This window comes from Microtus pennsylvanicus, chromosome 9 (assembly GCF_037038515.1).
Source record: "Microtus pennsylvanicus isolate mMicPen1 chromosome 9, mMicPen1.hap1, whole genome shotgun sequence".
Taxonomy (NCBI): Eukaryota; Metazoa; Chordata; class Mammalia; order Rodentia; family Cricetidae; genus Microtus; species Microtus pennsylvanicus.
The window spans coordinates 36,018,424-36,035,598 of NC_134587.1; the positions used below are offsets into that span (position 1 = coordinate 36,018,424).

At 36.2% G+C, this 17,175-nt stretch overlaps 1 protein-coding gene across 1 annotated transcript in view; it reads left to right on the plus strand.

The window, feature by feature from the left end:
• Window positions 1-17,175, plus strand: part of Lrp1b (LDL receptor related protein 1B) — a 1,720,116-nt gene that overhangs the window by 1,097,261 nt on the left and 605,680 nt on the right. Inside the window, exon 21 of the mRNA XM_075985306.1 lies at window positions 14,699-14,881. Coding sequence (XP_075841421.1) covers window positions 14,699-14,881 — 183 coding nt within the window. The remainder of the gene's footprint in view (window positions 1-14,698; window positions 14,882-17,175) is intronic.

Here is a 17,175-nt window from a genome sequence, read left to right on the forward strand (position 1 = left end):
GGTTGCCATATTTGCACCGAAACGTAGCACCCAAGCTTTACTGCCAAACCTGCATGTTTTCTGTGTAGCCTGGGTGACAGGGAGGTCTGCCTGTACAACTGTCATTAGAGACAGACCTGGTCCTGTTGTTTCCTCCTCAAACCTCTTTCCTGAGATTTTTGTTCTAAATAAATCTACCAGTATACGTGGAGGAAAACAACAAAATCACTGCCAGTAATTCTCCATATATTTGACTGAGAAAGAAGTGTGACTTTAAACATGAAGGAATTTGCAAATCAAGTATTGACAAAAATCATAGTAATATTTTTCCTCGTCTTAATGAAAGTATAAATTGCTCCCTCACAAAATAAAATTCAATGTAAATTTAAGTTTTGCTAGATGTTGATAAAATACATCTGTTTTCAATGAAATATAAACTGCATTAATTAACTTTATTCTCTCACAGATTGATTTGTTTTCTTTGGAAACTGTTAATATTCAGATATCAAAACTATGTTAATTACTAATGGATTTTATCTATAAGAAAACATTGTTTTCCAAGATAAATTATATCTTTAAGTATTTGAACTTTAATACTGCAAACACTTTCACATCGATAGCAAAGAAATCTCAAAGGATTTTCTTCAATTACTAAGAAAAAGATCACTTTTACTTTTCTTCCTTTTATTGAAAACTGATTCTTTTTTCTTACAATATATCCTGATTACAGGTTCTTTTCCCTCTACTGTTCCAGTTCCTCCCCACTCCGCTTCCCTCTGGGTCTACTCCCTTTCTGTCTCTCACTAGAAAAGAACAGGCTTCTAAGCGATAATGACAAAACATGACAAAAATAAAATATAATACAATAAAACAGAAACTATTTTCTTTAAGGTAGACAAAGCAACACAAAAGAGTTGAAAAGATCCCCAATGTTAGGCACAAGAATCAGAGACCCATTCATTTACATTCTCAGGAATCCCATAAATACATTAAACTGAAATCTATAATATATAGAAGACCTGATGCAGACCCATGTCTGTTCTGTGCTTGCTGCTTCGGTTTCTGTCAGTTATTATCAGCCTTGATCATCTGATCTGAAGAACCTTGATCTCTGGGTTTCCTCCATCTCCTCTGTCTTTCTTTCTGCCTCCTCTTCCATAGGGTGCACTGAGCTCTGAGGAGAGGCACTCAGTTCCCATACCATCCCTCAAATGCCCCTCAGTTTTACCTGTGTCTTCTCTTATTCTTTCCCTTAACCTTGTGTCTCCTTCTCTTCCCCACTGTTTTACCCCATTACCTTCCTCTCTGTCCCCAATCCACCATAGAATCCAGTACAGTTCCCCTTTCCATGGGAGATCCATATATCCTAGTCCCATCTATACCTAAGACTCTAGGTCTACAGATTGTAAGTTGGTTATCATTTATTTAATATCTCATATCTACATATAAGTGAATATATACAATATTCTGTTTCTGCATGGCCTCATTCAGACTTGTTTATATTCATTCATTGCTTATAAATTTCTTGTCAGTTTTTTTTAATGACTGCATAATTCTCAGTCTTTTCTAAATGTCCAGTATTTTCTTCATCCACTCTTCTGTTGAAAAAAGATCCAGCTTCTGGCTACCATGAGTAGAGCAGAAATTAAAAGAGTGGAGAAAGTGTCCTTGTCATAGGATGAGTGTTCATTTGTATATGTCAAAGATTGTTATAACTGGATTGTGAGGTATACCAATTTTCAACTTTTCTGAGGAATTGCCATATTGATTTGCATAGTGGCTGTACATATTATTTTTACTACAGTCCACAGTGAATGAGAGAACACTCATTCTTATTCTATCCTTATTTCATATCCTCACCAACATGAGCTGTCACTTGTGTTGTTGATGACTGCCACGCTGACCAGCATGAAATGTAATCTCAATGTCATGTTGATTTTTATTTCCTTGATGGCTAAGAATGTTGAACTTGAAGTGTTTCTCAATCATTCAAAATTCCTCTAGTGAAAATTGTTTGTTTGTTCCTGTACCCCATTTTTAAATTAAATTATTTGGAATTTTTGACATCTAGTCTCTTGAGTTCTTTATATAGAGAGAATATTACTCTTCTATCAGATGGGAAGCTAGAAAAAAATCTTTTCCTATTTTGTAAGCAGCCAACTTGTCCAAAAGATGGTGTCCTTTGCCTCGGAAAAGCTTTTAAATTTTATGAGGTCCATTCGTTATTTGTTGGCTTTAGTGCTTCTACTATGTGTTTATTATTAATACAACTTGAAATTGGAAGTGATAAAACCTTTAGCAGTTCTTTTATTATCATTTTTTGATATATATATATATATTTGTTGTTTTATATATGAGTTTGAGAACTGGCCTTTCAAAGCCGGTGAAGAATTTTGTTGGAATTTTTATAAGGATTTCAATGAATCTGGAAATTGCTTTTGGTTGATGGCCATTTTACAATATTCATCCTATATATCAGATTCATAGAATGGGAGAGATCTATCCATTTTCTGATAGCTTCTTCAATTTTTGTCTTCAAAGATTTTAAATTTTTCTTACACCATTCTTTCACTTGCTTGATTAGAGTTACCCTAAATTATCTTATACTATTTAAGGCTATTGTAAAAAGTATTAGTTTCCTGATTTCTCTTTCAGTATATTTGTCATTTGTATATAAGAACATTATTGCTCTCTGTGTCAATTCTGTATCCAAATACATTGCTGAGTCTATCAGCTTTAGAAGTTTCCAGATGGAATTTTTCAGAACACACATGTTCTTCATTTCTGATTTGAGTAATTCAGATATTCTCTATGTATCTTGTATATGGATAATGGCCAGGCTATCCTTCTGATTTTCTCATGGAACCAATTCTTTGTTTTGTTGACTCTTTGTATTATTCAATTTATTTCTGTTTTATTGATTTCAGGTCTCAGTTTGACAATTTCTTACCTTCAACTCCTTGTGGGCATACTTTCTTCTTTTTGTTTCAGAGCTTTCAGATGTTGAGTAAATTGATAGTATGAGATCATTCTGGTTTTTTTGTGTAGACACTTATAAACTTTCCTTTTAGCTCTGCTTTCATTGTTTCCCATAAGTTTGCTTATGCTGTACATTTATTTTCATTGAGTTTCTCTGGAAAGTCTTTCATTTCTTTATTTCTGTCTTGACCTATTTTTCATTCAGTAGAAAGTGGTTCAGATTCCATGAGTTTGTAAGCTTTCCACTATTTCTGTTGATTTTCAGCTTTAGTGTCATAGGATACATGGAGTTATTTCAATTTTCTCATATCTGTTCAGACTATTTTTTTCTAAATATGTGGTCATTTTGGGAGAAAATTCCTTGAAATCCTGAGAAGAAGGTATATTCTTTGCATCTGGGTGAAATGTTCTCCAACTATATATTGTCTTCATTAGGTTTATGGCATCTATACTATCCAGTATTTCTCTGTTTAGTTTTTGTCTGGATGACCTGTTAACTCATGAGAGTGGGTTGCTGAAGCCTCCCACTATCTGTGTGTGTGAGGATCAAATACATAATTTAAACCATGATAATTTTTTATAGACTTGAGTTTATATGATTTTGAAGAATAGATGTTAAGAATGGGAATGTCATTTAGGTGGATTTTTATTTGATGAGTATGTAGTGTCCTTCCCTATCTGTTTTGATTTGTTTTGGTTTGAAGTTTATTTTGTTAAGTATTAAAAAGGCTACCTCAGTTGCTTCTTAGGTCCAGTTTTTTTTTTTTTTTTTTTTGGATTTTTCGAGACAGGGTTTCTCCGTAGCTTTTGGTTCCTGTCCTGGAACTAGCTCTCGTGGACCAGGCTGGCCTCCTGGCCTCGAACACACAGAGATCCACCTGCCTCTGCCTCCTGAGTGTTGGGATTAAAGGCGTGTGCCACCACCGCCTGGCCTTAGGTCCATTTTTATTAGAACATCTTTTTCCCAACTCTTTTGCTTAAGTGATCTTGAGATGTGTTTCTTGGATTCATCAGGTGGATGAATCCTGTTATTACATGCATTCTGTTAGTCTGTGTTTTTTTTAATGGGAAATTGAGACCTTTGATATTGAGAGATATCAATGTCCAATAATTTTTGTTCCTGTTAATTGCCTTTTCTGTTGTTGTTGTTGATCGGGTGATGGTGGTGTTTATGATGATGATGTGTGTGTTTATGTTTGCTTCTTTTCATTTTATTTAGCTAGTGTGAGATTATTCAGTCCCTGTGTTCATTGGTAACATGTAAGGTAACCTCCTTGAGTTGGAATTTCCCCCTAGCACATTCTGTCGGCATGAATTTGCAGATAGATACTGGTTAAATTTCACTTTATCATGGAATATCTTGCTTTCTTTATCTATGGTAATTGAAAGTTTTGCTAGGTAGTTACAGTAGTGGCATCTGTGTTCTCTTAGAGTCTATAGTACATTTGTCTAGACCCTTTTGGTTTTTAGAGTCTCCATTGAGAAGTCAGGTATAATCCTGAAGGCCTGTTCTCATATGATACTTGATGTATTTTTTAACATTTTCTTCATATTATATGTTTAGTATTTTGATTATTATGTTCTGAGGGAAATTTCTCTTCTGGGCCAATCTATTTGGCGTTCTATAAGCTTCTTATACCTTTATAGGCATCTCTTTCTTCAGGTTATGATAATTTTGTTGAAAATGTTTTCTTGGTCTTTGAGCTGGGATTCTTCTCCTTTTTCTAGTCCTATTGTTCCTAGATTTGGTCTTCTCATAGTATTCCAGATTTTCTGAAGATTTTGTGTCAGGAGTTCTTTTAGATTTAACATTTTAGTTGACCACTGTAACCATTTTTTATTGTATCTTTAACACCTGAGATTCTTTCTTCCATGTCTTGTATTCTGCTAATGAAGCTTACCTCTGTGGTTTCTGTTTGAATTTCTAAATTTTTTTTTCTAAAATTCTCTCAGTCACATTCCAGCTGGCCTTGGTGAGCTCCCAGTAGATCAGCTCCACTGTCTCAGTGGGTGGGTGCACCCCTCGTGGTCCCGACTTCTTTGCTCAGGTTCTCCCTCCTTCTGCTCCTCATTGGGACCTTGGGAGTTCAGTCCAGTGCTCCAGTGTGGGTCGCTGTCTCTATCTCCATCCATCACCAGATGAAGGTTCTATGATGATATGCAAGATATTCGTCAGTATTGCTATAGGCTAGGGTCATTTCAGGTTCCCTATCCTCAGCTGCCCAAGGAACTAACTGAATGTGACTGAAAAAGCATGGGTTAAAACTGGACTCTCTGAACATGGCGAACAATGAGGGCTGATGAGAAGCCAAGGACAATGGCACGGGGTTTTGATCCTACGTAATATGCTGACTTTGTGGGAGCCTAGCCAGTTTGGATGTTCACCTTCCTAGATATGGACAGAGGGGGGAGGACCTAGGACTTACCACAGGGCAGGGAACCCTGACTGCTCTTTGGACTGGAGAGGGAGGGGGAGAGGAGTGGGAGGAGGGGGAGAAGGGTGGGAGGAAGGGGAGAAGGGTGGGAGGAGCGTGAGGGAAATGGGAGGCTGGGAGGAGGTGGAAACTTGTTTTTTTTTCTTCCTTTTCTCAATAAAAAAAATACAAAGGAAAAAAATTCTCTCAGTTTGGAATTTCTATTGATTCCCTTTTTATTTTTAATTTTTGAATAATTTTATTCATTTCCTTCCATTCTTTGTGGTTTCTTGTAGTTCTTTAAGGGATTTATTTAATTTTCTTTAAGGACATCTATCATTTTCATACATATGTTTTTAAGTTCTTTTTCTTGTACTTCAACCATGTTGAATTATCAGGGCCAGCTTTGTTAGGATGCCTGAGCTATGTAGAGACATATTGCCCTGACAGTTATTGTGCTTTTATGTTGGTGTTTATGCATCTGAGATTTGGATGAAGGTTTAGGTGTTGATTTCTGGATTTGTTTTTGTTGTGAGAGAGTTTTCTTTCTTGGTTTCTGTTTCCTCTCTGTTCAAGTATGATGGTACTGTTGCCTCATAAGAAATTTTCTTTGGAATAGATAGTTGTTTCCACTGATGGTTCCTGGTAAAGTGTGTTTCTGGCTACTGAGAGCTGGCAGTTATGAATGGGAATAGGCTAGGAGTTCAAAGAAAGAAGGCGGGCAGAAAGTTTGACCATGATCAGGTTGTTTCTATCTCCATGAAATGGGATCAGACAGAGAAAAGAGGTCACCTTTAGTGAAGGGTCTACTATAATGTTGGGGATGTGACTGTGGGTTTGAACCCAGAGGGAGGGAGTGGTGAAGGTCTTCAGTTAGCTTGCCTTTTTCCATGGCTTGTTCAACTGGGGGATTTTGTTGTTTTTGTTTGTTTGTTTGTTTGTTCATATTTTGTAAGGAATGCCTGGTGCTGCTCTTGGAGATTTGGATACTGGGGTGCATTGGGGGAAGGTTGGAAGAGAAGGTCTTTGTGGTTCACTGGGCATGAAGGAAAAAAAGACCACAGAAGGTGTTCTGCTACAGAGCTGGAGGAAGACTGAGGAAATTGGGACTGGAGGAGCAGAAAAAGAGGTGGAGATCTGCAGGTAGTCTAATCTTAATCCCTGTCAGAAGTGGCTTTAGGGTTAGCTGGTGGTACCTGATAGAGTTGGGACCAGGAATAAGCAATGAGTCTAGAGAGGAAGGATAGGAAGGAAAGGTCTGTGGTATCCACAGTACATTAGGCTAGAAAGGGTAGTTTTAAAATCCACACTGTTTCTACTGGGAAAATTGAAATAAATTATATAAATGCATCCTATGTGAGGAGAACACTATTTGCTATTGAGGAAGTCTATCATTCCCATCATTACTCTGCAGAAGATTGTCAATAAATGGATATGTACTTGTTCCAAGGCAGTATAGCCTTTGCATTAAGAGAATAATTATGCATCTTGATGCCAGAGTAATACAGTTTCATAGCATCTAGAATAAATAGGAGACTAGGCTTCACCTTGTTTCTTGCCCTTTCAACAGAAGTGGAAAGAGTAACCACAAGAGCTCTCTACTTTTCGCAGTCAAGTTGTGCTTCTGGTTTCTCACATTTTGGCTTAGTCAAGTTGAGCTTCTTCAGTGTCAGACTGGCTTACAGCTATTAAGACAAAAAGACTAGGTATTTCTGAGAAAGAAGCAAACAAAAAATGGATAGGGGGAAAAGGCAATCTACAAAATAATTGCTTCACCTCTTAATGATTAAGTTGTGTCCATGATGTTGTGGGAGTAAAGCAATTAACAGTGGGAACATGGCTGCTAAGATAGCTTTTAAACTCCTTCAGAGACAGTGAGAGCAGTCATCATTTGTTTCCTTATTTATATGAAAATTTAGCTGTATTTCATTTTATTTTCAATATTAAATCAACCGAAATCCTCCTAAGAAATTACTCTAGTGTTTAGAGTCATACACTTAAACACTACAACTATCTTCTCATAGATAATCACTGCTTCATGGGATTTTATCATAGAGAATTTAATTTCATGCTTTTTATATGCAAATTCTGCAGATTAACATGTGCTTCAGTAATGGTTTGTTTTTTCATTAGCTTATTACCTCTACTATATTATGATTTTGTGTGAAAATATTTGAAATAGTGTTTTTAAAGTATGAATTTTATATGAAATAACCTAATAATTTCTCTAGTTTTAATTTTAATATCCATTTAATGATCTAGGGGAATAGGTTATTTTTAGAGTGGATTGAAAGTTCTGTCTCATGCTTTTGGGTGTGTTTATGTCTAAGTGTTAACATAAAAGCAATGTGTTTGTGTTTGGGCTTCTACACAATCCTTTAAATATTTTCCTATTTGTCCCTTTTTACTGATCCAAACAACAAATATATCAAAATTTGAAATCGTTTTTTATTGCCCCTTAGTATTTCATGGTCTCGATAAGCATTTCAAACCTTATATTAGTGTGCATAAGTGCATCTCCATCTCAGACTGCATTTGACTGTTCAGAAGGTACTTGTTTCCCAAACTGGTTGTATCAGTTTGCACTCCCATCAGCAATGGAGGAATGTCTTCCATAAGCCACATCCTCTGCAGCATAAGTCAGTTTCAGTGTTTTTGATCTTGGCCATTCTGACAAGCATACGATAGAATCTCAGAGTTGTTTTGATTTACATTTTCCTGATGGCTAAGGATGTTGTTCATTTCCTTAGATGTCTTTCCATCATTTAAGATTTATCTTTTGAGAGTCCTCTGTTTAGGTTTGTACCCCATTTTTATTAGATTATTTATTCTTTTTTTATCAAGTTTCATGAGTGCTTTGCATGTTTTGGAAATCAGTCCTCTGTTCGTTGTGGGGTTGGTGAAGATTTTTTGCCATTCTGTAGGTTGCCCTATTGTCTTCTTGACTGTGTCCTTTGCTTCTCAGTTCCAGGAGGTCCCATTTATTAATGGTTTCTCTCATTGTCTGTGCTACTGGGGTTATATTTAGGAAATGTTCTTCTGTATCAATGTGTTCAAGTTTACTCCTCTTTCTCTTCTTTAAGGTTTAGTGTGGTTGGCTTTTTGTTGAGGTCTTTAGTCCATTTGGACTTGAGTTTTGTGAATGGTGATAGATATGGATTTATTTATTTATTTATGTATTTATTTATTGGTTTTTCGAGACAGGGTTTCTCTGTGGTTTTGGAGCCTGTCCTGGAACTAGCTCTTGTAGACCAGGCTGGTCTCGAACTCACAGAGATCCACCTGCCTCTGCCTCCCAAGTGCTGGGATTAAAGGCTTGCACCACCACCGCCTGGCTAGATATGGATTTATTTTCATTCTTCTACATATTGATATCCAGTCATGCCAGCACCACTTATTGAATATGCTTTCTTTTTGCCATTTTATATTTCTAACTTTTTTTTCCCCCAAATCAGGTGTTTGTAGGTGTGTGGATTGAAATTTCTCAGAAAATTAGGAAACAATCTACCTCAAGATTGAACAATACCACTTTGGGATATATACCCAAAGGAAACACATTCATACCAAAAGGGCATGTGCTCAACTATGTTCATAGCAGCATTATTTGCAATAGCCTGAACCTGAAAACAACCTCGATGCCCCTTGGCCGAAGAATGGATAAAGAAAATGTGGTACATTTACACAATGGAATATTACTCAGAAGTAAAAAATAATGATAGTTTGAAATTTGCAGGCAAAGAAATTGATCTAGAAAAAAACCATTTTGAGTAAGGTAACCCAGACCAGAAAGACAAATATATGTACTTACTCATAAACGACTTTTAGACACAAAACAAACAGATAAAACAGCCTAAAATTCACAATCCTGGAGAACCTAGACAGCCAAGAGGACTCTAAAGGAGACACATGTGGATTTAAATAGGAAGAAGAAAAAGACAAGATCTAAGTAAATTGGAAGTATGGTGGGTCACGGGAGAGGGCAGAAGGGAAGAGGGGAGGAAGGGAAGGGAATGAAGAAAAATGTATAATGCAATAAAACAATAAAACGGCACTTGTTTTGCTTTTAAACAAAGTATCAAACCTGTGTTTTGGAAGCATGTGAAGGTGAAGAGGAGAGAAGGGATGTAAAGGGAATACAGTAAGATAATGACCAGGCAAATCCACTAGACCTTGGCCTTCCATCAGTCACCAAGTCCTGGTGAAGAGGTGAATATGCATTAGGGCAGGGAGGAGAAACAGATGGAGGGAGGAGGAATGGAGAGAGGGAAGAGAGAGAGAGAAAGAGTGTGTAGGGTTAAGCCCAGTAGTTACTTTCTACATTATTTAGACTCCTTGAGATAAAATGTCTAGCAACTTTTGTTCTCAATATTGTTTTTTGTATTTATTATTTGTTATTATTATATATAGTTGTATTTGGTTTAGTTCTGTCTTATTTAGACAAAAGGGGGAGATGTAGGGTTAAGCCCAGCCTTAGGGGGCGTGTCCACCTCGGTGAATGTTTACCTATAAATCTGCTGGACGTGCGCCCAGCTGCCCTTTCTGCTTCCTGACTGTAAGTCTAATTTCCCTATTAAATCTGTGTATATTTTTTTACAATCTGTCTGCATTCGTTTATGCTGCTACGAGAGAGAGAGAGAAAGAGAGAGAAAGAGAGAGAGAGAGAGAGAGAGAGAGAGAGACCGACAGACAGACAAAGAGAGATTTGAGCCACAACGTTTGTAACTCCCCCCCCCCAAAAAAAGTCCCAATATTCTTAAGGGAAATTTAAGCTCCCTGAGGTATGAACAGCTAAGGCTTTCTCCATCTATTGATAAGTAGCGTGAGGCCACAAATTTGCTGTGGGCTGGTTTCTGCGATGGATAAAAAAATCTGGAAATTAAGTCTTAAACAAATGTCTCCATCCACAAAGGAACATTTAATAATAATGATTAAACAAAGATCTAGAGAGAAAGGTGGACCAGACAGAATGACATGTGACACATAAACTGCAGGAGATTTGATGCTTGGGAAGCATACTGCTATATAATTTTCAAAGCAGTGAACAACAGATATCAAGCTAAGGCATAAAAGTCATTAAAAAAGCAATAAAAATAATTCTCCAGATTGGACTCAAATTTTAAATAATTCACCATATTTCCAACCCTATATTCTCTTTCCTCTAAGAGTAAAGAAGACTTTAGCATACTTACCAAACCAAATGTGTGTGTATATGTGTGTGTGTGTGTGTGTGTGTAATTGCAATTCCTCTACATTTTTGTAGAGTTGCTAGTCTTCCAACTGCAAATACTTAGTCGCAGCAGATTCACTTAAATATTGAGATAAATTCTACTATCAGTTGCTACATTTCCTCCAGGGCTCTTTATTTATTTATTTATTTATTTATTAGATTTCCCAAATTGTATGTTTGGTTTAAATAGCTTCAGGGTAAAAAAAATACAGTAAAATTTCATTAGTTAAAAATATAATAACCAGCATCAGCATCATGGAAACACAGGAGTAAAACAGCATGAGCATGCACATAAACACACAGCCATAACGAGAGCACTCCACTGAGACAACCATAGCACAAAGACGAACTGTGCCAAGCCTCAGAGCTGAGGAAGCCAGGACTCAGGGGAGTCACATTTGGAACTAATGTTAAAGCATTCCTGGTAGGCTCTTTCTGAGGGATGTTGCTCTCTACACAGAGGAAAATCAGAAACTTTTAACAGAAACTGATTGTATTTGGCAAGAGAGTTAAGATGAATAAAACTCCAAAACTTAAAAAAAAAATCCATCGAAAGAAAAGAACTCACAAATGTCTAAATAGGTACGGGCGCTTTTCAGGTTCTTTTAATGATGTAGGAAGAGGAAGCAGAGGGGGAATAAAAACATGCAAATGTTTGTGTGCATTTGTGTATATTAGAGCAAGTGGCTTCAGTATAAACCAGTGTTCAAGAAGAGGAAATAGATACGTAAATGTGTGCATCTTGATTCTACACACACACACACACACACACACAGAGAGAGAGAGAGAGAGAGAGAGAGAGAGAGAGAGAGAGAGAGAGAGAGAGAGAGAGAGAGAGAGAGACTTGGGATGTCTATGCAATCATGAGAATCAAACTGAATATTATTTTTATTATCCTGCTTTTCCTTCCAGCTTAAATCTAACATTTAACATGATACTAATGGTTTGCTAGGTCTAGGCCCTGCCTGCCTGTTTCTTTCTTGTCACTTCTCCCACACTCCACATAGTTTTTAAAAATCTACTAAATTTGCTATAAAACAAATTAATAAATCTTTGATCTCCACTAATGTAGGTCAGTGGTAGAATGATTATTAGCATGTGAGAGTGTTTCAATCTTTGTTACCTAAAGTGAGAGAGACCAAAGAATCTTCCCGTTCACTTCCTTTTCCCTCTGACTGATTATAAAATAGGATTCAGGACTCCTGCTTTGTTTCTGTCATAAGATAGGTTCACGTCAGACCACCAAGGCTAGGCTGGTTTTATCTGTCCTCACAGCACTTGCTCCTGCCATGAGTATTTATGATGTCGCTTGGCAACTGCACATTTATCTGGGTGTCCCATACCCTGTGAAATGTTTCCAGAAGCAGAAGCCATGTCTGCTATTTGGATCTGGGCAATCCAACAACTGGTGTTATCTGGACGCTGATTCAAGCTTCAGATTATCTATTTATCCAAACAGTAGCCAGCAAAAATTGAACTGAATTTTGTTATCATTACTTCAGTGTTTCAAAATCTCCAGTACTGATATAACTGAATTTATTTTACCATGGTTATTAATAAATGCCCACAAAAATCTGGCCCTAACCATCCAGATCTTATTTTACTCACTAGCTTCTATTCCTTTGTTTGTGTTTCAAATTAAGTCTTACTTTGAAATTTTTCTTATTACATTCTTTCTGCTTTGCAAGTTTTTCACCTTAAAGTTTTCATAGCTTTCCCCCATCATTTTAGATTTGGCTCCTATGACTCATTCTGTAACTAAACTCATATTTAGTGTTTTATAATCACATCGGCATTTTCTGGTAATAAAGAGTGAAAGTTGCAATGCATGTCCAGTTGATTAGCCTTTATTGTGATTGAGAATATAGGGTCCAAATTTATGTGAATAGGTTTAGCTGACAAATTGTGATAAAGTATATTCCTTTCAGGAATGATGTGGACCTTCTAGAGTCTTGTATTTTTTTTTTTTTTTGACTTTTCGAGACAGGGTTTCTCCGCAGCTTTTGGTTCCTGTCCTGGAACTAGCTCTTGTAGACCATGCTGGCCTCGAACTAACAGAGATCCGCCTGCCTCTGCCTCCTGAGTGCTGGGATTAAAGGCGTGCGCCACCACCCAGCGAGTGTTGTATTTTTTATTTCTTCTTGTTGGCTTAAATGAACACCAAAGAAATAGTTATCTCCAAATCTGCAATGGTTGGATAACAAAGGCAATATTTAAAACTTTTCCAATTTAATACAAAGACTTTGTCCTTGTGTTTTGCCACAGCATAATGGATCTATGATGGTCCATCCTGATTTCAGTGACATTATTGGAATTCATTCTACCCCTCACATTGGTTACTTTCTTCATGAATGTTTTTCTTGTTTATACAGTAATTTATTTTATTTCTACATGCTTCCTTCTCTTCTCATACATAGGCCACGCTCATCATTACCAGATTTTCTGATTCTTCCTTTCTACATTTTTTGCTCGCTGACCACCAGCTAATGGAGTAGCCCTAGGAAAGCTAAAGTGTCTGAAGCAATATAGAGTTTATAGAACTTTTCATTAAAAGCTAAATTCTACCATGATCTTATAGAAGAGTAAAATAAATGTTAAATTTTATTAGAAAAACAACTGAACTTTAGTAACTTAAATATAAAAAGGAAATGAATTTTCATATTCGTCTATATTTCTGTATAAGCCAATTTCATTTTATTTTTGAGTCTCTTCATGATTAAAAACTTTCTAGAAGTTCAAAATGATATTGTGATAAAGAGGCCAGAGAAGTCACTGCTGTAGATGCTGTCTCTGACACTATCTACATGCCTTTTGGAAAATTAATAAACAATTCCGTAATTTATTCACATATTTGTTTTTAACAAAGTAAGATGAATCGGATGAATGATTCATTTCCAGCTGGGTTTTATCCCATCCCCATAGTTATTGTTATAGTTATTCTTAAAATAATGAACATACCTATGTATACCACAAGAAGAAGAAACAGCAAACATTGTAGTTAAAATATTTATTTACAAACACCATGTATTCCACACAGTAACACTTCCAGGTGGACAGAAGGACATCTCTAGGTATCAGAAATTGATTTAATGACATCAGAATTTTGATCTTAAGTAAGTGAATTAGTTATAATCCTTACTTTAAATAATTACCAAGTCAACAATTAAACGGGTGAATAATTGTCAAATTAAATGATCTTTGCTAAGAATAATAATACAACATATAAAATAAATTTATTACATTAAAACTTTAGCCACAAATATATATCAATAGACTTATTTTAGAACGGTACTGGAGAATATATCATTAATATCATACTCATAATATTTGCTATTTTAAAACTTAAAAAAATTGATTATACTTACATTGTTCAGCTGTTACAGTATAAAATATATCTATGTCTTAATATTTATATCCCCTTAATCTTAGTGATGATTAATTTATCATACATTCATTTTATCAACAAGCCAGAGAGTAATATACCTGGGTATTATATGCATTACTATTCATTAATAGAATTTGAGTCTGTACTAGTATATTAAATTCAACTCTAAAACTTCTTGCTTTGATTGTAGGAATGAAATTTTGTATCTTGAAAATATTTTACTTATTGTGTGTGTTTCTTTGCTTTCAAATTCTCAGTTGTTATTTTGCAAAGGTTTTCTTAGTCACAAAGTTCTTATTGTTTCTTTGGTTATTTATTTCTTGGTAATTTGAAAAAAATTGCTCCAGAAATGTCAAAAATCAAGAAAAATCTTATCAGTAGGAGATTTTGTTTACATGACTTGAAGAAAGTACTTCAAAGACAGTACCTGAAGGCGTTAATTAAGACAACACTAACACATCCACACAGTGTCTTTACTCATTTATGTAAACCTTCAGGAAATCTGCAAGAGACAGTAAATATTATTTTCGCCTAATTTTTGTTTTAAAAGTGGATTTGAAATGCTTGAGCATTTCATAGCTGTTAGACTAAAATATATAATTTCTTTAGCATAATAATATTACCCAAAGAGAAAAAGATTATTAAAAAATGACAGTAAAATCATAATTTCTTTCCTATCTTGCCCCATTTTCCCCTTATTGATTTAAAATTAAGAAGTTCATTCTCCTGCCGGCTGCACTGGGAATGAATTTCAGTGCCTCCCTGATGGAAACTGCATCCCTGATCTCTGGCGCTGTGATGGAGAAAAGGACTGTGAAGACGGCAGTGACGAAAAAGGCTGCAATGGTACCATTCGATTGTGTGACCAGAAAACCAAGTTTTCCTGCAGGAGCACAGGTGAGTACAATGAACATCCCGGAGGCAGAACCTTTGGGCTCGGCCTCCATCTGTAGCCCTCCTCGTTCTCCGAAAAGGATTTTCAGTTTTTGGTAGATAAGCTCACATCTTCTGTGTAGTAGTAGTGAAATATCTAACAGAAGCATTCTAGATCCAACACCATCCTATTAATGTATTCTTTATGAACTCATGGAGGAAACTGAAGTGTTTAACTTGCTGAAATTTACAGACCCTGAAGAGTAGAATGTAATTCTGAGATCAATGTATTTAGGTTCAGAATCTGAAATGGAATCTCACGGTCAAAAGGGCATGTGCTAACCTACATAGTAATGCCGTAGATAAAATCCTCCCAAAATGAAAATGCCACTGGGAAGGGTAGGTAATACATGTTAATTTACATTTACTTTCCTAGATTTTATTGCCATTGCTTGGCTCCTGCTATTTGCCATTTGAAACTGATTATTTTTAGTGTCATTGGCCATACTGTTATTTTCCATAAAGGTATCTCTTAGGACATTTCCACTTTTCCCTACTTACAGAGAGTTCCTCTTGAGATCTCACTTATTGATTTCTCTTTCTATGACTGATGATGAGATAATGTTAAGAAAAGAAATAATGCATTGTGTTGTTAGGAGGCCACTTGTTAGTTCCTGGCTGCTCAGCCCCAAAATAATCACACAGAAACCATATTATTTAAATCACTGTTTGCCCATTAGCTCTAGCTTCTAATTGGTTAGCTCTTACATATTAATTTAACCCATTTCTCTTAATCTGTGTATCTCCATGTATTACCAGCTAAAGTTCTGGCATCTGTGTGTAGAGGGGCTACATGGCTTCTCTACCGCTCACCTTCCTTCTCCCAGCATTCAGTTTAGTTTTCCCTGCCTAACTAAGTTCTACTTTGGTATAGGTCCAAAGCAATCCTTTATTAACCAGTGGTATTCACAGCATACAGAGGGAAATCCCACATCATCATTATCTTTTGCTTAACTGTGAAACCCAACCATTGAAAGAGTCTCTGATAGGTTTCACATTAGAGTTTCCTGTGGGTTTCACAGTACATTCTAAGTCACTCTACAATTTCCCTCTTTAGTGCAATTGCTCAGGTAGTTTAACCATGGACTCTTTGCTCCCCACTCCTTTTCTATATTCCAAGCAGGAAAGGGGGTAGCACAGCTCTTTGCAAATAGAGTGGGGAGATTGTGGCTGATGGCCATTTGAAGACATAGAGCCTTAAGTCTCTTACACAAACCCACCACATTTGTTGCTGATGGCCATTTGAAGACATAGAGCCTTAAGTCTCTTACCCAAACACACCACATTTGTTAACCTCAAACAATGAAATAAGAAGAAATACTTGTTTTTGTCATAGTGTATACAAATAGATCCTCCTATAGTTCATTCCTATTGAAGATGATATGTTTCACAACTGGTAACTTTCCAAACAACATTTCTTCATACATTTTATTTTTAAGTTTTAGATAATTTCTTATATGAGTACTGTATTCATACCATCTCCATTCTCTTTCCAATCTCTCCTATGGTCCCAACCTCAACTATTTCAAATTTATGGCACTTCTTTTCTTTAATTGTCACTATTGTTAATTGTGTCTTTCTATGTGTATTACCTATATAACTACAACCTACTGTGTCTATTTACTATTGCTCATATATGATTTTGGATTGACTATTTGGTATTGGATAATCAGTGAGGGACCTTGGCCCTGGGGAAGACTGAATCTCTCCTTCTTTGAACTCATTAATTGCCTGTAGCAGTTTATCTATGGATGGGGCATTGTGAGGTTTCTTCCATCTACACTGGAGTATCAAGTGGTTTTGTTTAGTCAGCCATATTGTAAAGATGTCTTAAGTTCCGTCCCATTTTGTAAATATAAGACAATCTCCAACACACTTCCTTATCCTATTGCTCTTTACAATCTTTTTGTTCATTCTTCCACAATGTTCCATTAGCTGTATGTATAGGGGTTGCATTCAAGATGCATTAGGTAGTTCTCTGCAGTGTGACTAGTTGTGAATTGCTGTGAGGGACTCCATTTTTGCAAAAGCAGGTTTCTTTGATGAGGCTACAGAGCTATGCTCTTTTACTGTCATAAGCATAAGTATTTAGAATGAAATTATAAATTACACTGAGGTAGGAAAATGACAGTAGTATACTCCTCTAGGTTCCACAGCCTCTCTAGATAGAGGAACATGGCTACAATACTGAATTCTCTCCTGTTTAGGGGTTCTTAAGTTAAATTAGAAAGTTATAGGATACCCCAAAGATATAGTGC